The sequence below is a fragment of the Microtus oregoni genome, unplaced genomic scaffold, assembly GCF_018167655.1.
Source record: "Microtus oregoni isolate MIOR12 unplaced genomic scaffold, Mior012 000014F_ref0000157, whole genome shotgun sequence".
Classification (NCBI taxonomy): Eukaryota; Metazoa; Chordata; class Mammalia; order Rodentia; family Cricetidae; genus Microtus; species Microtus oregoni.
In genome coordinates this window covers 44,184,657-44,209,230 of record NW_024543073.1, presented here as the reverse complement: position 1 = coordinate 44,209,230, position 24,574 = coordinate 44,184,657, and the positions used below count along the sequence as shown (strand labels likewise).

General features: G+C 44.1%; 1 protein-coding gene across 1 annotated transcript in view; it reads left to right on the top strand.

The window, feature by feature from the left end:
• The window catches only part of Ednra (endothelin receptor type A), a 60,158-nt gene extending 38,643 nt beyond the window's left edge, over positions 1–21,515 (top strand). Inside the window, exons 4-8 of the mRNA XM_041663456.1 lie at positions 9,256–9,454; positions 13,183–13,335; positions 17,300–17,433; positions 17,784–17,892; positions 20,227–21,515. Of these exons, the coding sequence (XP_041519390.1) occupies positions 9,256–9,454; positions 13,183–13,335; positions 17,300–17,433; positions 17,784–17,892; positions 20,227–20,367 (736 nt within the window). The 3' untranslated portion in view covers positions 20,368–21,515. The remainder of the gene's footprint in view (positions 1–9,255; positions 9,455–13,182; positions 13,336–17,299; positions 17,434–17,783; positions 17,893–20,226) is intronic.
• Positions 21,516–24,574: the final 3,059 nt, after the last annotated feature.

The window sequence follows — 24,574 nt, the reverse complement described above, 5'->3', positions numbered from 1 at the left end:
CTCTGGGGACACTGCATGCACGTGATGTACATACCTATATCCAGGCAAACACCCATTACATAAAATATAAATAAAACTAGACAAAATATATTAGGCAAAAAGAATCACTAATGGAAAATTTTTAAGATGACATTGAAAAAAAATACCTGATTTAAGTCAGGTAGTGGAGACACATGCCTTTAATCCCAGCACTCTGGAAGCAGAGGCAGGAGGATCTCTGTGTTTGAGACCAGTTTGATCTACAGAGCAAGTTCCAGGACAGCCAGGACTACACACACACACACACACACACACATACACACACACACACACACACACACACACACACACACACACACACACCACGAAATCTCTGTCTCTAAAGGAGAGGGGAGAGAAGAAGAGGAAGAAGAAGGGGAAGGAGGAGGAGGAGAAGGAAGGTTTGATTTTTGTATACTTCTAGATGATGTTACCTTCAGCTTCTAGCATCCACCATGACCATTACTATAAGGAATCAGAGTCAGGACATCTTGTGGCACTCCTGCACATTTAATACAGTGCTGTGTGGTCAGTGTACACGGTAGCATTCCTTTGGCTTATGTGCAACTAAGAAAAACTTTCCATGATTTTTAAGTCACGCCACTAACAATCACGGCTGTCAGCACCGAGTGAAGCTCTCTCTCGTAAAGAACTGAGTGCTTATGGATCCTCAGTTATGATTAATAATTTTCAAATAAAATTATTATTGTTAAGACATCAAAGCTCATTGGTAGTTATAAATTATAATGGTGTCCTTTCATATAGTGCCATGGCCCTGATAACAAAAATAAACTGTTCTGTACTGCTATTTAAAATAAATTTATTACTTTTTATATTTTATTTTTTAAAAATAATTCCACCGATAGTTTAAAATACAGTGGTATTTTATGGATGGTAAATATGGATGATAAAATATGTCCTTGTTTCTGTGGTTAAATGCAAAAACTAGCTATTAGAATTCGCAACAATCCACTAAGAGACAAGTTATAGGTGATATGCCTCTGCCTTGTATCAGATGCTAAGGGTTGCCGCACTAGGTCACGGGAGATGTGGCTCATTGGCAAACACCCCCAGGCATATGCAAAGTCCCACGTTTAATTCCCAGTAGAAGGAGAAATGAAAAGCAGCATAAGAGACCACTGAACAGTTCCCACCGACTGAGTAGCAGATTGGGTGAGCTAGCCATTTCTCCAAGAAGCTAAGCAAGTCTCAACAACCTGGTTTGAGTCACTAATAAATTCTCACTGTTATCCCTGCATAAGCTTGCCAGTGTGACTTCTTCTATCGTCTAAGTGCGGTATCACCTGGCACTGGAGGGGCTGTGGTAGGCACGGCTGCCTCCTGATGTGCTGTAAGATCTGAGAATAAGAAGCTTTTATATGGTGCCTGTAACGTCACTGATAGAATGTACAATCGGAGATGTATTCTCATTACACTCTCTGTTTAAAATAAGTCTAAAAGTCATGTGGGGAAAAGAAACAAGAAAAGAATTGTGACAATTGACGAAAGGAAGAACATGTTATTCCATGCACTGTGTTTAACGTTTAAAAGCTATAGAGTTGCCGCGCGGTGGTGTGCATGCCTTTAATCCCAGCATTCAGAAGGCAGAGGCAGGTGGATCTCTGTGAGTTCAAAGCCAGCCTGGTCTACAGAGTGAGACCAGACTCTTAAAAAACTACAGCAAAACCCTGAAGAAAAAAAAAGAAAGAAAAAAAGAAAATGAAACAGGCAGTAAGAAAGGGGACGTCTGGAGTCCTTTTAAAATAATTTTCAGTTTATAAAACCATATTTTTCTTGTTTGAACCAAATTACCACCCAGACAGAGTTTCCATGGCATTTTAATGATATTTAATGATAATCATCTTTCATTTTGGAGTTGTTCAGAGAGACAGCATATACCTAAGGACTTTTGGATTTCTTCTCTAATTACTTACGCAAATACAGAATGCAATCAAACCGCAGAAATGTCCCAGCTTCCTCGCCATGGGTCTGAGTCAGATAAACAAGGCAGTCAGGAGTCATAATTTGCATCTGGCTGAGGAGATTTCCTTGTTCATCTATGTACTGACCTCGGCTTATCCTTTTTACTAATCCTCCTTAAATTAAATTATTATTTACTTACCGTAAATTTATGTTCTCATTCTCCTATGAAAGAGAAAAGAAACATTTTTCAGAAAAAGAGAAATTTAAGAACAAGTTTTGACCTCTGTTCAGCTTTATCAGTAACTTTCCAATGCAAAGGTTAAGTACGCTTGTGCAAGGACTAAGTTTCTCCCAGAAACTTTGCAGAATCAACTGTTACCAACCATGAAGTGGTTTTTCTTGCAGCTCTAATGAGCTTCAAATGTTACTTTTACTTTATTTGGGGAAGAACCGAAGAAGAAAGGCGATTCAGTGCTGCTCTCTGTGAGGTTAATGGTCTTGTTTAAAGTAGAAGATGATGACAGGGTCAAGCTATAAACAGGCCTGGGTACGGATCCAACTTGTAGTTAGAAGATGTCTGGAGAAGGAGCCCATAAAAAGATAAAGCTCATTTAACGACTCTTCCAGAGCAATGTATAATTAGATTCCTGGAAAAGCTGCAAAGATCATCAGGAAGGTAGCTTTCCTTTGTATGCCCTTCACTTCAGACGCGATGGCGGGCGCGGCACTGCTCAGGGCCCTCGCTCACCGTCTCGCCACGAATCCTAACTCCACAAACCTAAGGTGGTGTCTGAAGTGCGTGCCTTGCACTTGAGTTCAGTGTCTCCTGTCCTGATTATATATCCTACTGCTGTGTAGTAAGCGTGAAGGCACAGAAGTAGCCGAGCCAGAGACGATGTGTATGGAGTCCCCCACTGGCTAGGGCACCTCAGGATCTCGTCTCGGGTCTGCTCCTGCAGCACGCAGTTCATCATCCTTTATCTCGGTCTCCTGTCAGGATCAGGCAGCTGCTCAGTTTTGCTAACTGCTTTTCTCCTTGATAACCAGCTACCCTCAAACTCGGCCGTTTAAAACCACCATTTTATCAGATCTTACCATGTTATGCAGGAATTTGGACGCTTCTGCTCCATGTCACCTCAGCTGGGGTCACGGTGGTTTGCAGCTGGCACTGAGCTTGTCTCAGGTCCACAATCACTTGTCTGACCCCTTGGCAGGGTCAATTGGGGCCTCCCAGCCTTCTGCCATGGCAGGACCGTGGTGCCAGTTATCAGAGGCCCAATCCTGGAACAGGCGGGCTTGACTCAGCCAGCTACAGAAATGTCTGCATCTGCATCTCCCGTTCACCCGGCTCAGATGGTCTCTTGAGAAAATTCTCTCGGACAGGATTCTCCCTCCAGGGCTCGATATGGCAGTTTGTCCTTCATGTGAGGATATAAATCAGAGTAACCACAACAAATGACAGCTTGCTCTCAATTAGACAGACAGGAGCAAAGGTGGATGTACCCATTACCGAAGCAGCAAAACTGAGGAAAACCCAGTATGTTCTGGTGTGAGCAAGCTGTTGTCAACAGGCACTTACTAGACCATGCTTTTTCTACCACATGAGCCAGCATGCTGAAGCACAGCCGTCATCCAGGTGCTTGGGAGACCGAGGCAGGAAAATTGCAGACACTGGAGCAGGCTACACAGTGAGGTCCAAGCCCGGCTGCACAGCACAGGGAGACTATCCCCAGAACAATTGTGTTTGAGCTGCCTCCCGTTGCCTTGATTTAGCGATGCTACTCCTAATAATTCATCTAGGAAAGTTACTCACAATGAGGAAAAAATATGTGTACAAATGTGGTCTTCACCCCGTGACACACACAAGGCTGACGGAAATGGGAGCAATACCATTTCACCGTGTGCAGCCGTTAAACTGACGAATGCCATGTGCCTATGGGAGAGAGTTCTTCCATATAAACAGGGCAAAAATACAGTGATAACTGATACAAACTATGCTTATAGTAGTAGCGATGGCCAGGCAGTGGTGGCGCACACCTTTAATCCTAGCACTCGGGAGGCAGGGGCAGCCAGATCTAAGGAAGGTCTCTGTGAGTTTGAAGCCAGCCTGGTCTACATAGAGAGTTCGAGGCCAGCGTTCTACACAGAGAGTTCCAGAACTGTCAGGGCTACACTGAGAGACCCTATCTTGAAAAAAATTATAAGAAAGAAAGAACTGCTTCTGGCCTTTTAAACATTTTTAAATTGACGTATAGGCATACGCTAACTATGACAAACAATTTCACCTATGTAAAAGATGGTCTACCCTTTTATTGTGACATGCCACATGTCAGGGCGTCAGCAGACACACATCCTGTCCCAGGCTCCCCATTCCCTGGAGACTGGCTTGGGTATGGCCACACCCACCCTTTGCTTTTCCAGTTCTTAGGGTTCCCATCTTGAATACAAAGGCAATATTGACAGCCCAGAGGTCCATCCTTGCTTTAATATTATTTGATTCTATTCTTTAAAAGAAAAGGAGAAAGGATTAGCTTTTGTATGTGTTACTTAATCCAGGACTAGCCTGAGAAGCAGCAAAGTATTCATAACATAAAGTGCTTTGTTCAACAAAGTAAAACAGCGCGTGGTGGGGGGCGGGGGGAGAACACAGCAAGGATGGGAGAAGACACTTGACTCAGCAGGTATCTGTCCGGTACCTGTCGCTTCATACGGGAAACACTCAAAGTGCCCTCTATGGCAATGGTTGTCTAGATGGAGGGCTGACTCAGACAATCAACAAATACATAAAGAAAAAACTTTTGGTTTGTCCCATAGTGGTAACCACTATGGGGAAAACAGACAAATGTAAATGGAACAGGAAGAGGGCTCCGAAGTTTGAAGTAGGGGTTTCATAAAATGTCAGGTGAGCCCCAGCTCCACAGATCTGATCCCAGCACCGGGGACAGTAATGTAGGGAACCACAAACCCAAGCCCACCTATGGCTAAATAGTTTGTTTCAGCCGGGCGGTGGTGGCGCACGCCTTTAATCCCAGCACTCGGGAGGCAGAGGCAGGCGGATCTCTGTGAGTTCGAGACCAGCCTGGTCTACAAGAGCTAGTTTCAGGACAGGCTCCAAAACCACAGAGAAACCCTGTCTCGAAAAACCAAAAAAAAAAAAAAAAATAGTTTGTTTCAGTCCAGTCATGGATGCATAGTGAAACCTAAATTTAAATTTTTAAAAATGTTTTTAAGATACAACTGAATGTCTGGCAGTGGTAGCGCACAACTTTAATCCCAGCACTCAGGAGGCAGAGGCAGGCGGACCTCTGTGAGTTCTAGGTCAGCCTGGTCCACAAGAGCTGGTTCCAGGATAACCAGGACTGTTACAGAGAGAAACCCTGTCTCAAAAACAAGCAAACAAAAGCTACTACTGAGTAAAGGCCTAAAGGAAGAGAGCAAGCAGATGTGCGGGTGCCTCATGGGTGTCCCTGAAAGGAGAGCAGTCGAGGCAGGTGGGAACAAACCGTGTCCTACTTAGTAGGTTCGTCTCCATTGCTGTCCAAAAAAGGCTGTGGCAGGGCAAGATGGGTCCAGACACCAGTTAGGAAATTATCGAAACAATTTAGGCAGCATGATGATGGGTGAGGGGGACAGTGAGCACTCCTTTTTGTGGGTTTTTATTTTAGTTTGGTTTGGGGGCATTGGTTTTTTGGGGTTTTTTGGTTTTTATTTGTTTGTTGTTTGTTTTTTGAGACAAAGTCTCTCTGTGTAACCCTGGCTGTCCTGGAACTTGATATGTAGGCCAGGATGATCTCGGACTCTCAGTGATCCTCCTACCTCTGCCTCTGCCTCTGCCTCCTGAGTGCTGGGATTAAAGTGTGTTGCACCATGCTAGAAGTGGGCACCTTTGAAGGCAGATGTGAAAAGATTTACAAAAAAAAAGACTGAGTGTGTGCTGGAAGAGGAGAAAAGCAAGGTTTGGGAGCATATATGGGTGCTCACAAAATGCCCAGTAGAACTCTCAAGTTGATAACTACCTGTTTAAATTCACAGTGTGAGTTGGGTTCGAGGCTAGAGCTATAAATTTGGTCATTATCAACACATTTGGTTTAAATGATGATAATTCCGTAGGATGGAGATGTTCCAAGGACTGGGGGTCTAGCAAAATCCACTGCTAAAGATTTGGGGCTGGATTGGACCCAGCTAAGGAGATGAGGACTGACCTCGTCCGTGGTGAAGATGATGGCAGAATATGACACCTGAAAACACCTTTCACACACACAATCAACTAAACTAAAAGCTGTTCAGTAGTAAGAAAAGGGGTGTGTGTGTGTGTGTGTGTGTGTGTGTGTGTGTGTACACACACAGAGACACGTGCTATAATAAAACTTCCAAGAAAAAAATTAACATTGGAACATTTAGGGTTTCTTATTTTCCACAGCCTCCCATGTCCATCATCACAAGCTGTTGTTTCTATTTGCTCTGTAGTCATTTTTTAAATCTCACAAAGATGATATCAAGATTCATGTGATAACAAATGGAAAATAATCTAGTTCTTTGTGATATGAGTCAAAAAAGGACGAGACAGGTTATGAGTTGTTTAGTGAACTAATTGCTAAAAATTATTTCTACGCATGCAAAAAAACCAAACTATATTAGATTATGGATGTGTGTGTGTGTGTGTCAGATTTACTCATGATACAGTATGCAATGACGCTGATTTGTAAACATAGTCATCACGTTGTCTTACCATCTTCTTCCAGAGATGCCAGCTAAGAAACCCAGCTTCTTCGGCTCTTGGGAGAAAGGGTGTTTTATTTAAATCACCTCAGCTGGCAGTCTCTGGACACAGACATCCTGTCTCCACTCTAGCTTTTACAGAACATCAGGCTGCCAGATCAATAAGCCACAAAGAGAGTCAAATAGAATGGGAAATCAAAATAGGCACCAAACTTTATCGTACTAAAAAGAACCGTGAGTTTTAGGATGACTTTCTGCCGAACTATGAGAGGTTTCTCGTGCCTCTTCGTATAGCTGCATTTTATCCCATTCTCAACTGACCTGGCCTTTTCCCAGACAATCTTATGCACATAAATCTTACTCACCCTGAAAATATCCTGTAAAACATTTCTCCAGTCAAGTGGGCTCCACATGTGTCCTGTGGTGTCATCATAACATACAGAAGTTTATAGGTTCTAATCTCTAAGTAAATCTCAGAAAGGATTAGGCATTATTGTTCTCAGGAGCTGGGTTTCACAGATAAATACTGTGTAGACACACTGAGATGGTGAAATAAATATAAATGGCGAAAACCTCATTTTGGTGAAATTGGGGGACTTGTACACTGCCTTGACTCACTGATTAATCTTCAGCAGTCAATCTCAGGTCCTGCAAACCCAAGTGCATCTGTCTCCGATGCTTTGATTTGTTATACAGCCTTCTCCTGCACTATTCAATGAATGCTATAAAAATAAAAGGTTTATTTTTCCATTACAGCAGGAGGGAAAATGTCGAGAATAAGATCACAAAAACACCATGCCATAAAAAAAATAAAAATAAAAAGATCATGCTATGTCCCAAGTCTTTTCTTTGTAATAAGTCTGACAGCAGTTACCGTCGGGTCGTCAGACTAAGTCAAAGAGCGTGGGCTCTCCAAGCCAGACATTTAAAGGCAGTTGCTATCATAAAAAAAATTAAATAGCCAGGCAAGTGGCACACATCTATAATCCCAGCACTAGGGAAGTAGAGGCAAGAGGGTCAGGAGTTCAAGGTCATCCTAGGAAATGTGAATTCTACATCCTGGGCTCCATGAGACACTGTCTCAATTCATACACACACCATAATATTGAAATAAAAACTAAAACAAGCATGATTTCCTTTTTAATTGTTTATTTTTATCTTATGTGCATGTGTATGTTGGGTCCCCTGGAACTGGAGTCACAGATAGCTGTGAGCTGCCATGTGGGTGCTGGGAATTGAACCCAGGTCCTCTGGAAGAGCAGTCAGTGCTCTTAACCACTGAGCCATCTCTCCAGCCCCAATAAGCACGATTTCTTAATATCAGAGAGTTATTTATATTTTATTTCTTATTCATTTACCCTTATGCTCTATCATCAGTATGAACTATTGTTTTCTCTTAGGTTGTTAGTCTGAAGGTTAGGAATGAAGGGTTTGTAACTCGCTTTCATATTCCCTGGAACAGAGCTAAAATGTGAGATACTTAACAATCATTTAGTACTTGCAAAAATGGTATTTGTTGAGCCTGCTGCCTGGTAAAGCCCACTCTAATAATATCTTGAAGACAAAGGAAGGGAGGAACTATGGAATATGTGTGGTGATGATTCACTCAAGAATCACACACTTCATTAATAATCTTTCAAGTTTTGTAAATAAAGAGAAGCCGAAAGCAGTGGCCCATGTCTTTATGCCCAGCACTCAGAAGTCTGAGGCAGGCAGATCTCTATGAGTTCAAGGCCAACCTGGTCTACAAAGTGAGTTCCAGGATAGCTTGGAACTGTCTGGAATATGCATTGTGTGTGTGTGTGTGTGTGTGTGTGTGTGTGTGTGTACATATTGCTATAGAAAGAACTCGAAGGTTTCACTACCCTGCTCTCCTCCTGGTCCTCAGCGTACGGCTCATGGGCACACCCACAGACTGGTATCTCTAAGTATGCCAAGATTTTCTTTTCACTTTTGCCATTATTTGCTTACTTACTGCTTTATTGACAATTTCATACTTATATGCAATGTATTATGATTATATTCAGCCCCATTACCCTCTCTTGTCTCCTCTCTCTGAGCCCCTTCTTCCCGACTAGTCCTGTTTCCCACCCACCCCTCAGTTTAACTAGGTTACTTACGAGCATGGGTGGATGGTTATTTTACTGGAACATGAACAACTTGCCAGTGGCCACACTACTGAAGAAAAAGACACTGCCTCCCATTAATGGCAATGACAGTTTCTCAGGAAGGGGGTGGGTACCAGCCGCACCATGATGGACTGCCAAAGGGCCCAGTCCTGCGAAGACCTCATGCAGGAGGAGTCCCATAGCTGCTACGTGCTCATGGTTACCGCATCCACATCATATCCGGATGACTATTTCATGGCACTCCTTAATCTTCATTCTTTAGAGATTTCGGACAGCCCCGCCATGATGGGTAAACTGCTTTTGCTTTGTTTTATTTCACATCAAGGCTCAAAGAAAACACCCGAAAGCCAATGGTGTTCTTCTGCCAAGGGGAGGCACCTTCTAGTCAAAATTAGTTGAAACTATACTAACTTGATTTACCACTCTCCCTTCCCCCTCCCCCTCCTCTTCCTCTCCTCCTATTCAGGTACAGAGCAGTGGCCTCGTGGAGTCGTGTTCAAGGAATTGGGATCCCCTTGATTACCGCCATTGAAATTGTCTCCATCTGGGTCCTGTCCTTTATTCTGGCCATCCCAGAGGCCATCGGCTTCGTCATGGTACCGTTCGAATACCGGGGTGAGCAGTATCGAACCTGCATGCTCAACGCCACGACCAAGTTCATGGAGGTACTGAGCCCAGTTCACCCACCATATCCAGGTCAACATTATAAAGACATGCTAAAGCCCCAAATGAATTAGCTGGGCAGGGAAACTCTGTCCTTCACTGTCCTCAGCTGCCAGGAAGGCAACGCTGGCCTTGTGTAGCCTCTTAAATAGAGCAGCTGTGTCCTTTCCCACTCTCCCCTCATAGCGCAACTACAGACATTCCGTCCTACAGACACGGACATGTCACTGAGCACGTGCGGGTTGCTCAGTTATAGTTCTCAACACAAGTCTTATTTACCCTAAACGTACGTCACAAAACTCTTCTCCAGCAAAGCGAGCTGCACGCGTGCCCTATGGGGAATCACTGTAGCACACACAAACTATAGATCCTGACCTCTACACACACTCGGCAAGGAATTGGACACCCAGAGTCCCGAGGTCAGGCTCGCTCGCTGTAAACAGGCTGCCTTGCTGTCTGGGCTCATACTGACACGAACTCTAGGCCTGGCCCCCAGGAACACATCAGCATTGTTCTGAAAAGCTTAAGCACCTGCCTGAGCACACTGGGAAACACAGTTCAGAATGCATATTCCCTTTGCAAAACTGGTTCCAGGTGGACAGAGGACAGAACCACCAAGTTATCCATGCCCCCAGAGGCGGGAGAGTTAAGTGTTTTGATGCCAGCATCACCTGCTCAGGTCCACATCACAGACAGCTCAAGCTAGGTTTTCCTAAGAGGGAAATTCACCAAGTTCATGATTTTGCAGTTTATCGGTTATCCTGCTTGGACATTTTCTTTTTTTTTGGTTTTTCAAGACAGGGTTTCTCTGTGGTTTTGGAGCCTGTCCTGGAACTAGCTCTTGTAGACCAGGCTGGTCTCGAACTCACAGAGATCCGCCTGCCTCTGCCTCCTGAGTGCTGGGATTAAAGGCGTGCGCCACCACCGCCCAGCCTGCTTGGACATTTTTATTTTAAAATTAAAAAAACTCATGAAAACTGGCAACCTCAAAAATCCAAGTCTTTTTCTTATTGCCTTCTTAGCTAGGCCAGTTTACACAATGAAAAACAAGACAGTGGGTGGAGCAGCCCACAGTTAGGGTTTGGAAACGGGAGGAGCACATAAGCATTAGACTGTCCAAAGAAAGGCAGCAGAGGAGGAGGGTCCTGCGAGAAGGCCCTTTCCAAGCCCTCAAAATAGAGCAGATGAAGCAGGCAGCATCCTAAAGGGTTTGAAACGAGGGAGGCCGAGTGCCGGCAGGGAGGGCCGTGGGTTGCAATAAGTCAGACTGGTGAGGTCTCGAAGTTCGTCCCAAGCCTGGAATAAACACACTTATTTTTCTAACATGACCTCCCATCTACTTTCAGCTCCCCTCTTCACCTTTGCTCCACTCTAGAAGGTCCAAAGCCCTCTCCAGTCCCTAGCTAATGACATCAGGTTCAAAACAAAACTGTGCTCCCCTTTCTCAGTAGGCCTCTGAGATGGGGGCGTGGGGGCTACTGCAGCCAGCTCTGTCCTGGGTCACCTTCCAGCCCCCAGGCAGCTGCTTCTAGGCCACACCCACTTGCCCTCGGTAATGGTTAGGTAATGGTTACGTGGGAAGAGGATACAAGAGTGGGGTGGGTGGAGGAGGGAGTGGAGGGGGTGGGGCAGCCTTAGAGGATGTTTGTGCTTGCAAACAAGGACAGAGTTGGATTTTTTTGTTTTTTTAAAGTCCAGACAGAGATCCTTCTGCAGTAGGTGCACTAAGGGAGATCTGTTTAACAATCTGAAAAAACAAACTTCTTTGGGAGTCTGTACTTCATCTGGGATTGAATTTCGGGAGTCTAGGAGCTTGGATGGGAAAAAGAATGTGTTTGTTTTCACTGAGTTCCTCTGACTTTAAAGGTAGACAATAGCCTGTCAGTGGTGGCACACATCCTTATTCCCAGCACTCGGGAGGCAGAGGCAGGTGGATGTCTGTGAATTGGAGCCAGCCAGAATAAGTTCCAGGACAGCCAGAGCTACACAGAGAAAAGCTATCTCAAAAAACCAAAACCAAAACAAAACAGAAGTGTAGTTAGCAAAGCGCTGTGACTTCTTAGCGAGAAGCAAGTGGGCGCAGTCCTGAAGTGTTAGCGCTCACTGCTGGCATTAATGCTTGATGCCTGGCAGCTTTTTAAGCCATTATATTATTTAGCAGGACCCATATTTTATGCAATTTTCTGCTGAATACATATCTTTATCAGAATTTTATTTTCAGTATTTTGGTAACTCCATTTCAATGTAATTGGTTTCCCTTGTGACCAGTTAACTTTGTGCCCTTTTTTTCCACTGTGACATTTAACTTTGTGCTTTTTAAAATACAATGCTGATGTCTAGGAATTTTACCAGTTGATAAAATGATAAAGTTCAATCCCCAGAATCCATGTAAAGAGCTGGGCATGGTGGCACAGGCTTGTAACCCAGTGCTGGAAAGGCAAAGGATTGCAGGTCCACAGGCTTTGGCCAGGAAGCCTAGCCAAAGTGGCCAGCCGTAGGTCCCAGTGGGAGACCCTGTCTCAACAAACAAGGCAGATGATTTCTGAAGAATGGTATCTAAGGTTGTTCTGCCCTACACACACACACACACGCACACACACACACACACACACACACACACACACACAGAGTATTGTTCTCAGAAGGAACCCTCATGTTCACCAGATTTTTAAGGGGGTCTATGGCATTTGACAGTTAAGAAGCCTTGTCTTAACTTTTGTCTTCTGGAGCTATTTTTAGATTATTTAAACAGTCATAAAAGGTTCCTTTCCACGTCCAGAAGCTGTCAGGATTTAGGAAACAGGGTGACCATATTGAGCTATTACTAGAGGCTACATTACCGTCAGTCTGGAGAAAAAGCATGAGAAGTTAAAAAGCATGCCTTCCCAAGTTAGAGGTTAATTCAGGAAAGCATTTGAGTATCATTATCCAACTTTCAGTTGTATTCTCCTTTAAAAAGACAGAAAACCAGGGGCTGGAGAGATGGCTCAGCGGTTCAGAGTACTGACTGCTTTCTCAGAGCACCTGGCACCCTCACACATAGATGTAGACAGAGAATAAAGATAAATCAAGTTTTAAAAAAGACAGAAAACTGAACAGTTTGGATTTGTAAAACTCCTTGCCGAGAGAGACACATTGCAGCCTTTAGCTGCCGTGTTCCAGGTCAGTAGTTTCCAGGTGGCAAGTATTAGGAGAGAGAGTGGAGTTATTGATGGCTGCGCTGCTTGACTCTGGGGTCACATAGCAGTCATACCAGGCAAAGGGTTAAGTCCACTCACCGCAGCCACAGATAAGCCATTTGCCGTTAGCTTTCACTGTTCCTACATGAGTATGCCTTAACTACACTGATCTTATCAAAACGTTGAGGCTCATCAATACTCAAAGATGAAGTGTCTCGGATCCCATTTTATGAACTTCAAGAGGAGACTTTGTACTGATAGAGCTCCTCCACTGTGTAATAGAAATTGGAATGAGGGTCTCAGAAGTCTCCTTGTGGGGATGAGGAGATAATTTTGAAACTCATGTTTTTCATGTGCTGCAGTTTAGAGTACAGAACTTGCCTAAATCCACTGCTAAAAAATAAAAGTAAATATTGAGCATAATGCAAGTTCTTTCCTGCTGTCAAAGAGGGGCATGTGACTGCATCTGTAAGCACAAAGGGTGGCGTGGGCAGCGTGCTGCACAGTCTGCTTACATCCCGTGCCCCTCTTCCCTTTTCCTCTCTGGACAGTTTTACCAAGACGTGAAGGACTGGTGGCTCTTCGGCTTCTACTTCTGCATGCCGCTGGTGTGCACGGCCATCTTCTACACCCTCATGACCTGTGAGATGCTCAACAGGAGGAATGGCAGCTTGCGGATTGCCCTCAGTGAACACCTCAAGCAGGTAAGTCTCCACAGTTGCCGGGAACTCGGCCGAGGCCATTTGGGATGAACAAGCCCGTGAATGCAGGCACTTGCTTACAGAAGCATCACAGTCGGCTGCAACTGCACAAATGACCCTGGCTTCAGTAAGATTAAAACGGATTGAAAACCGTCATCATTTCTTACAGTGTCTTCTCCATGCTAAGATACATTGAATAAGCAAACATCAGTGTGTTACAATTACCTAAGCTAGCCAGTACAGTAATGTGTTGTACAGATGTGTAGTCTAGGAGTGACAAGCTGGACCACACAGCCTACTGTGAGGTAGATAATACCATCCAGGAGTGTGTTAGTACATGCTGTGGTATTTGCACAGTGTTGAAACTGCCTCGCTACACATTTTTCAGAACATGTCTGTCTTTAAGCAGCACATGACCATGTGTTATGTAACAGATTTATGCTGATTTTCTAAAAATAAAGATGTTCTCCCATAGCTGTTTTCTTTATATAGCCTTAGGAATTCCTGTTGGGAAGTGGGAATCCTGCCTGTATACCAGATGGCCCTGGGAGGCTGGGCTTAAAGATAGTTAGCTCGAAAAGTGTATTGAGCATGTGTGTATGGGTGCATTGAAATGGGCTTGTGGCTGTGCCAGGACGGAAAGATGCCTGTGCTCATCTTCCCCTGTGCATTTTGTAGTCTAGTTGTGAATAAAATACAAATGCAGACAATTAGAAAACAGAACAATGCAGGGCAGTCCAAGCAGCCATAGAATACGAAGCCGGGGCCTGTATGAAATGAAACTGGAGAAACTGCCTGTGGATGAGGGAGAAAGCAGAGGACAAAAGTTGTCTCAGTTGGAGGATGAAGCCTTGGGAGAACGTGGAATGGGCACCAGGCAATTGGAAACGGGAAAACAGGAATCAGTTTGGTCAGATGAGCACCTCAAATAAGACTCATGATAGGAAAACTGACTGAACACAGAAAAGGAGCTAAAATCGTGGAGGGCCAAAGCCTCAGAAGGAATTTGGACATGCCAATGGGAGCTAATGTGTCCTGTCGGCAGCAGCTAGAACAGTCATATGGACTTCCTAGTCACATGACATTGGGCAGATTACTTCATGTCTCTAAGCTTTTAGGTTCTCATAAGCATGTAGTAATATGTTTACAAATTGCCAAAGGTGTATGAAGTGCCTAACAGTGTCCAGTTCCTAGTACACACTCAGCAAATAATTCACTTATGTTGATTCATAAAGTGGAAGTGCAAGTAAGTGCTTGGCAGCAGTGGGAGAGTACATACGAACATATAATAACATGGGAGAGTACATACGAACATATAATAACATGGAAGAGTACATACGAACATATAATAACATGGAGAGTACACACAAACATATAATAACATGGGAGAGTACATACGAACATATAATAACATGGGAGAGTACATACGAACATATAGTAACATGGGAGAGTACATACGAACATATAATAACATGGAGAGTACACACGAACATATAATAACATGGAGAGTACACACGAACATATAATAACATGGGAGAGTACATACAAACATATAGCATGGGAGAGTACATATGAACATATAATAACATGGGAGAATACATACGAACATAATAACATGGGAGCGTACATATAACATATAATAACACAGGGAGAGTGCACACGAACATATAATAACATGGGAGAGTACATACGGACATGTAATAACATGGGAGAGTACGCACGAACATATAATAACATGGGAGAGTACACACGAACATATAATAACATGGGAGAGTACATATAACATATAATAACACGGGGAGAGTACATACAAATATATAATAACATGGGGACAGTACATACAAACATAACATGGGGAGAGTACATACGAACACTCAGTTACAGGGGAGAGTACATACGAACACTCAGTCACATATGGAGAGTACATACGAACATTCCATGACAACAAAGGCAGTGAAGCTGTTGCTGGAGCCCCTAAAGCTAGCCATATAATTATCACACACAAGCACACATCAGCGCCCTTTCAGTCCCTCTGCTGATTTCCTGAGCTTCAGCCCTTGCCTGCAAACCGGCCATAATAATACATGAATGTGCTTTTATGAGACTCTCAGGAAGGAATGTGCACATGTGTGCTCTGTGAAGTCTACTGTGTCCCACAAATGGTAGCTATTACCTTTGACTGACAGGAGTGTTTATGTTGAGAAACTGTAGCCCAACTTTGTTCAGGCCAGTTGTGGTGGTGCAGTCTTCAATCCCAGCAGTAGGGTGGCTGAGGCAGGTGGATCTTTACGAGTTTGAACCCAGCCTGTTGTACAGAGTGAGCCCCAGGCCAGTCAAGGATAGTAAATAAACATTGTCTCAAAAATAAACAAGCAAAAAAATAAATAAATAAAACTAACTAACCCAGCTTTCCAGAGCCCCCAGCCTGCAACGTGGAATGCTCTCTGTCCCTCCTCCACACAACACTCCGGAGCCACACCACGACTGGTGTCATGACTGTGGGGGATTAAAGGCTTCAGTCCTCTGGGCCACAGCAGCAGTTTGGTATGAGAGTCTCTGCGAAGGGCTCAACTGCATATGTTTATTTTAGGCTTCCTGAACTTAATGTTAGAAGCCTCCAGTTGAGCCAGCATTATTTTCCCCGCAGTCTGTTTCCAGTCAGCTTTGTTTGGTGTTGATTGACCCCAGTTTGCATTTTATGTCCCTAGTTCTGCTTCTGACTGTGTGTTTGGGGGGGGAGGGGTGATATACCTCAGCGGTGTGAGGCAATTCCCAACCTATGGCTGCTAAGACCAGGAGCAGGAGCGGTGAAGCTTCAGTTGGAGTCAGTACCTCATCAGCACCCAACGCTTCCCGCCATCGCTGCTCATAGCCCCACCCTTGCCCTTCTGTTTGCAAAAAGCAGGTCTCAGGAAACTATATGGCATTAAAAAGAAATTTTAAAATTAAAAGCAAATTTCAACCCAGGCATAGTGGCACATGCCTATAATGAGGCAAAGAGATCTCTTGGGCCCAGGAATTCACAACCAGCATGGACAACAAAGCAAGACCCTGTCTCAAACAAAATAAGTAAACAGTAAATAAAAGCAAAACAGTTGTAACAGTAGTTTCAAAATCAAAAACAAATGGAAATGGGCTGCTTTCTCTATACACTTGTTCGTTTGGGCGCTGTGTCCAGTCACCTTGGCTGTCATGCCAACTGCCGGGCACTCAGCTTTCAACTAACTTTAAGGAGTGGCCTCTAGCCCTCCACACTCCTCGAAAACACACATGCCCTCAACAAACACACATGCTCCCATGCTTAAACTCACAAACACACATGCTGCATGCTTAAACTCACAAACACACATGCTGCATGCTTAAACTCACAAACACACATGTCCTCATGCTTAAACTCACAAACACACATGTCCTCATGCTTAAACTCACAAACACACATGCTGCGTGCTTAAACTCACAAACACACATGTCCTCATGCTTAAACTCACAAACACACATGTCCTCATGCTTAAACTCACAAACACACATGCTGCGTGCTTAAACTCACAAACACACATGCTGCATGCTTAAACTCACAAACACACATGCTCCCATGCTTAAACTCACAAACACACATGTCCTCATGCTTAAACTCACAAACACACATGCTGCGTGCTTAAACTCACAAACACACATGCTGCATGCTTAAACTCACAAACACACATGTCCTCATGCTTAGATTAAACCACAGTGTAGACTCTGGCCACTTCCTGATGTTCTGGCATAGACCTCTACTGTTGTCCTCAGGACAACATGAGCCCGGCAACTGGGCAAAGGCGTGGTTAATGATGCTTCCATGAGACAGTTGCACTCTGGGTATTAAAATGCAGACGGATGTGGGGGCCACTCTCTCCTCCCTCTGGTGTGTCACTATTCTGCCCCGTGGCAGCACTCACCTCTCTCCTTGTCTGCATGAACTCTCCCCTAGCGTCGAGAAGTGGCGAAGACCGTGTTCTGTTTGGTTGTCATCTTTGCGCTCTGCTGGTTCCCTCTTCACTTAAGCCGCATTTTGAAGAAGACTGTGTATGACGAGATGGAAAAGAACCGATGTGACCTGCTCAGGTACCATTCCGGGTGCCCACTGAAAAAACTAGTCTCCCAACTTTCCACATTTGTAGAATGTTTGCATTCTTACTAGCTCTGAAACTTAAAATTGTAACCTTAGTTATATGTTTTTAGCTGGCACAGCCCATAACTGATCCCAAAATGTGAGTCCTGTCTGTTCCCTTCCTAAAGCCGGGCACAGGGATTGCCTCTAACCACAGCATTGGGCCTGCCGCCCTTCTTACAAATGTCCACCTGCCACTGTGAGACGTGGCTTTGGGGCACAAGAAATGCTCATCTGAGGGACAAATGCGGCTTACAGGTTTTCAAGTGGCGTGTTCTGATGACACTGTTTTCTTTTGTTCTAGCTTCTTGTTGCTCATGGATTACATCGGTATCAACTTGGCAACCATGAATTCTTGCATAAACCCAATAGCTCTGTATTTTGTGAGCAAGAAATTCAAAAATTGTTTCCAGGTAAGACTGTTTTGCAAGCTCTCTAAGGGCTACCGGCTCAGTGTGTCCCATACCCAATGGGCATAGCCCACTCCATTTCTTCCTGCTTTGACCAGGCATGTTTCTCTTCATTCAAGAAATGAAAATCGCTTCTTGCTGCCTAGAAAGACAGACTTGAACGGAGCGGAAGATCGGTATATATTCAGATGACATATTCACAGGTTAAAGCTAAAAGGACTGTCTTTACCGCATGCCAGTTTAGTGCCTCCCTTCAAGAGGAATGCTCAAATGTAAGCACCATACACTGGAAATACAGAAAGCTGATCCACACCTTTCATTGTCTTAGGCGTGAACTATTCTTAGGCAAACATGAGCTCTGTGGCTGAAGAAGCTCTCGCTAAACGCAATTAATGGTGCATTTGATAGCATTCTTTTCCCAGTTGGAGAGGTAATCCAGCAGGTAAGGGCATTCACTGCTCTTGTAGAGGCCTCAGGCTCCCCTCCTGGTACTCACATGGTAGCTTAGAGCCATCTGGAACTACAGTTCCAGGGCATTCCATGCCCTCTTCTGGCCTCCTGGGACACCAATCACACACGTGGTGTGCATGCAAGCAAGCTCTCATACACATAAAATAAAAATAAATCTTAAAAATAAATATAGTAATAATAAGTAATAGTATCTCCAAGAAAATGGGATACATACTACTCTGGACATCTATCTGTACTGCTGTGACTTCACTCAAAGTCTATGTTCTTGTTTCAAATCTTCTTCCAGACAAGCCAACATCCTTAGGAGCCCCAAGCCTGTCATTGATGTGCCTTTTTCCCATTCTGGACTGACTGTAGCATAGCCCTAATGTTTACTGGGTTGTGTTATCTTGAACCAAGATGTTTGACTTTAGGTCACAATACATATTATGCAGAACATAGTAGAGGTAAGGGGAACAGGCCCTGGAAGCAGCCAATCTTTCCCAACAGCACCACTCAGCATTTACTAATGGTCTCATCCATGTGTGATTGGTACCCCTCCAGCTCACTCAGTAACCTCACCTGAAAAATAGATGGGCTAAATAACCATCCAGTAAGTACGACTCAGTGGGAATGACTGATGGATGAATGGATAGGTAGGTAGGTAGACAGACAGACAGACAGAAAGACAGATAGATAGATATAGATATGTCTTAGGTTTCTATTGCTGTGAAGAGAGACTATGACCACGGCAACTCTTATAAGGGAAATATTTAATTGTGGTTGTTCACTTACAATTCAGAGGTTCAGTCCATTATGGTGGGGCATATGGTGACATGGAAGCAGGGATAGTACTGGAGAAATAGCCGAGTGTCCTACATCTTGCTGGCAACAGGAAGTCAACTGACTCATTGGTTGGTATCCTCAGTACCTCAAAGCCCACCCTCACAGTGACACACAAGGCCGTACCCACTCCAACAAAGCCACACCTAATAGTGCCACTCCCTATGACATTATAGAATTATGGGAGCCAATTACATGCAAACTACCACAAGATGATAGATAGAGAGATAGACAGACAGACAGATAGTAGACAGATGAATGGATGGATGGACGGACAGACAAACAGATACATATACACACACAATAAGTACCCAGTATGAGTAGCTGGCTATTGCTTAACATAGAGAAGGAAAACAGTAACTGCTCTCACAGAACCCATGATCTAAACAAAGACAGACATATCACTCAGAGGTTGGTACAAGCAGGTGAGAGTTGGTGACGGAGCTTCACTGCCATGACTTTGAGGTCTCCTAAAGGCTACAAACCACAAAGTGCTGGGACTAACATAGTTTGGCTCACATATGGGTCCCAACTTGTGTATTTATATATTAATTATAGGACAAGAAAATTTTCCTGTTAAAAATCCTCAGAAACTAAAACACATTCCCAAAGGAAAGAGTCCAGTCTGGAGAGCCCTGCCTTTCAATTTCCATTCTGCTCTTCTCCTTGGACCCCACTCTCATCCTTTATAAAGAGGTGTCAACAGCCCTACAGCGGGGCTGTAAGGAAGGTTAGCGGAGGTACTGATAGATGCCAGCACCTCATAAGGAATACACTCTGATGAAAGCAGGTACCAGGCCCTTTTCCAGCTGATCTCCTCATGCCTTGGAAGAGCCTCCTCTCTGCTGTCCCTCTTCCTAGCTGTGAAGAACACAATTAAAAAGAAGCAACTTCTGCTCCTAATTTCTACCTTGACAAGCTCCAACTGTCCTCAGTTGTCCATGGGCATTGAGCCCTCACTGGTGATCCCCAAGCCTTCATGTGTGGCTAGGAATGGGCGGGCTGACTCAGTCACTCACACACCCTCTCTCTTTCCCACCCCAGTCTTGCCTCTGCTGCTGCTGTCACCAGTCCAAAAGCCTCATGACCTCGGTCCCCATGAACGGAACAAGCATCCAGTGGAAGAATCACGACCAGAACAACCACAACACAGAAAGGAGCAGCCACAAGGACAGCCTGAACTAGATGAACTAGTCCTCTGCAGATTCGCCAATCACTGTGTCTTCAAGTCCTGGCGGGGAAAACAGACACACAGCAGTGGGCCTCCCTAAAGCTCCCAAATTCTCTCCCTTGGTCCTTCTCTAATCCAACCCAAGAAAAGAAAAGCACTCCTGCCCTCCCAACAGCATGTGGTGGAACAGCTTCCAACCACAGTCAATGGGTCTACCTAAAAATTTGCATATTTTGCATGTCATATCCAACACTTGAAAATTATGAGAGCTGAGGGAGATCGTTCAAGGAACCCATACAATATCTGCAATCTTTGCAAGAACACAGAGTTTGAAAGTTCAACCAGCATTCAGGCACTTCTATGGGGCAGTGAGTAAGAATGTTCAGCAGAGTACCCTAGAGCAGTGGTTCTCAACCTTCCTAACACTGCAACCCTATAAGACAGCTCCTCAGATTGTGGTGACCTCCAACCATAAATCATTTTTCTTTGTATTTCATAACTGTAATTTTCTACTGTTATGAATCATAACGTAAATATCTGATATTTCTGATGATCTTGGGTGACCCCTCTGAAAGAGCCATTCAACCCCAAAGGGATCTGACCCACAGGTTGAGAACCACTGATCTAGCGGTTCTACTGGGTTTAGTGGCACATGCCTATAATCATGGAACTGAAGAAGCGAGGCAAAAGCAATCAGGAGTTTGAGGTTAGTCTCATCCTCGTGGTTCATAAAAGGCTGGGCCATATAATATTCTGTGTCAGAAATACAGATTTTAAAAAAGTTTAGAGATGATGACAAGATTCTTTTCGTTAGCCAGAAGCACTGTGAGGCTAAAGTACTTTGGAGATGTCATTTGGTGTTAGTGTTTTATATCTGCTTGGACCCTGGAAATGATTGTCCCTCTTATTTGCATATACTCAGAAGAGGATGCAGATGAGAGGATGGCATCGATGAGCAATGGGGCATGTTTCTGTGTCATTGTTTATTTGCAAACGTGACTTCTAAAGCTGCCACAAATACAGCCAGAGCCTGGCACTGCCGGAGCAGTGTAGGAACTGCTCAACAAAGAATTTTTAAGGCCCTCTATTTTCTTTTTTCTTCCTTTTTTTTTTTTTTTTTGGTTTTTTTTCGAGACAGGGTTTCTCTGTAGCTTTGGTGCCCGTCCTAGAACTAGCTCTTGTAGACCAGGCTGGCCTCAAACTCCCAGAGATCTTCCTGCCTCTGCCTCCCGAGTGCTGGGATTAAAGGTGTATACTGCCACCGCCCGGCTCTTTTCTTCCTTTTTTTTTAATGATGTATTTATTAGATCATATTTGGATTTTGTTTTATTTAAATTTTGAGACAGGATTTCACTATGTACATCAAGCTAGCCCCTGAGCTCACAGATATCCACCTGTTGCTGCCTCCCAAGTGCTGGAATTAATGGTGTGTGCCATTACATCTGGCGTGAGCATATTTTTATGTCAAATTAAAAATAATAACACTTGGGAGCTGGACAAGATGGCAAGTGCGACATACTTAAGGCTCAACACTTGGGGAGGCTGAGGCGGGATGACTGAGTGTCATCACAGTGGGAGGGATTCCACCTTAAGATAATAGCTATTAATAATAATACTGACATCCTCCAGTTCTAGTTCTCATAACCCATCTTTGGCAATGTGAAGGCATGTCCTGAAGCTAAAGTGAGTCGCTGGAGTGTGCCTGAGACACCCAGTGCCATGCCGGAAGCACACCTAGGAGGAAAATGCCGAGTGGTTTTTGAGGACCTGAAAATCTTCTCCAAGTTCTGCGGTAGTAGCACGTATATGATGTGTGGTCCCTTTCATGAAAATCTTCTCCAAGTTCTGCGGTAGTAGCACGTATATGATGTGTGGTCCCTTTCGTGCACTCAGTGTCTTCCACAGCGATGACTGGCTACAGGCTTTCCTGCTCATTCCTTTTTCTAGGCAGGGAACAATGTCATAGTGGCCAAAAAAGCTGATTGTGTTGAGTGAAATGTATTATACCTGCGTGAGCCTTTAACTCTTCACTCCTCTCTGATATAAACTTCAATCTCTACCCTGTCCCCAGATTCCCAGTGGTCACCATTTCAAAGGGCCCTCAGTAATTCTACTGGGCATTTTCCCAGATGTTTACAGACTGTGAGAATGACAAATATCTTTTATTCTGTATGTATATAAATATATAAATAATTGTAAATTGCTTGTAGCCAAATTTTCTGTGATAGTCTCTATGGAATGTGTGAGAGTATAAATGTGTATGCATGTGTGTGTGTGTGTGTGTGTGTGTGTGTGTGTGTGTGTGTTTAAGTACGTATGGATTTAATATAATCTTAGGATGCCTTGTGTTTTTACCAAAGCACTTGACTGGGAATGGATTCTAGCTGGTTGTTCATTATATAACCCATAAGAACCTCAAGTGTTCCATACTTGTGACTCGGTTACCATTACAGATTGTGGACAGCATCATCCAAGGGAATGAGCCATAGGCTAGCAGTTGGGGATTTTGTTAGGTTGGATGACTTGAAAAAGCAGCATTCGGAGCCATAGAGTTGTCCATGCTGGAGCAAGGTGTTTTGTAGTTGGAAGTATCATACTTCTCTCTTTATTTCCTTGAGTGTCTTTTTATTTGGTGTGTGTGTGTGTGTGTGTGTGTGTGTTACTTTTTGTACTGGGGATTAAGCCCATGACCATATGCTAGGCAAGTGTTCTACCATAGAGCGACATCTTCAGCCCAGAATTACTTTTGGTCTAATCCTCAACTGTGGTACAACTGAAAAGCTGCCTGGAGTTTCTGCCATATGCTTGGCTTATAGATAGATTGTTGGTGGAAAACTAGCTATGTTGACTTGTGTCCTATTTTATTACAGTCACCACATCAGGTTGTTTGGACTGCAGGGCTGAGACATACTGTCCCTCTGTGTGGTAGTAGTCAAGTCCCATTGCACCACTGGAGTGTCACACACCTGTACGTACCTATAATTAGATATAGATGCACACAGTTTTGTTTATTAGACCGTTGTCTTCTTAAAGATGCTTTTTTTACATATAAACTACATGTTTTAAATCCAGAACCTCTTAGATCTGAATACACAGACTTCGGTGTGCATTTTGTTCTTGGACTGATAACTGTGGCTCACTCATACAAACAGTTCTAATTTCCACCTTTACCATATTTCCAGCAAATTACTTTGTCGAAATGAGGGAGAAGCTAAGGGCCTGGGTTGGTAGTGTCCTTAAACAGAAAATAAAGGTTTACAAAAATATTGCAAGTGTCCTTCTCTCTCTTCTTTTTTTATCTCTTTCCCCCTGAGACGGGGTTTCTCTGCAGCCCTGATAGTCTTAGCGCTCATTCTGTAGACCTGGAACTCAGAGAACCGCCGTCAGCGCTGGTGTGTCTTCTCACTTACACAGATCTTCCTAGGAGTGCCTGTTGTAGAGAGTCTTGAGATTTCACCTTAGTAGCAGTCAGGCAAGCAATCTCACTTTTGAACAGATCCTCTGTCTAGTCTCCATCACCCTGCCCTATTGTGCCGCACAGTTAACTCTCCCATCCGTCCCTTATCTTTCTAGTCAAATCATACTGCTTGATATTGGTTATACAGCAGTGAACAAAACAGACAAAGTCCCAGATCTGATGGAGCTTGCGATCCAGAGGAATTAAGAGCCAATAAACAATATGCTGTTTGACTACACAAAGGAAAACACACACCCATGGCCTGTTTGTTTGACATAGCCAATTAGATGGCTAATAGACCATAATATATACAGAATGAACCTGATATCTCCCAAACTGTGCTAGCAAAATATTCTGTTCAGTTAAATACAGTCCCATCTTTGGGCGATTTAAGACAAACATTTGAAGCCACTTCTCATTGTTTTCTCTTACACCTTACACCAACATCTCAGTGAGTCCAGAAGCCCCCTTGGTAGATTGTGCCTAGGACTGTGCCACCTTTCTGCCCACCTCTGTCTCCTACTGTGATGGACACTCCACCTGGGGCCGGTGTAACTGTAGCAGGTTCTCATCCTGTCTGCTTCTTCCCTGCTTTGCACACACCCACACTCGTGGGAGGTCACACTCCATCCACACTGAGACTGGGTAAAGCCAGGCTGGCCAGCGTATTTGTGGGGGCTTGGGGTCTAAGAAAGCACTAGGTAAGAGAGATCCGTGTCCCTCTGTGCTAGGGCAGAAAGCTCGTGAGCCTGGAACTAGCACCC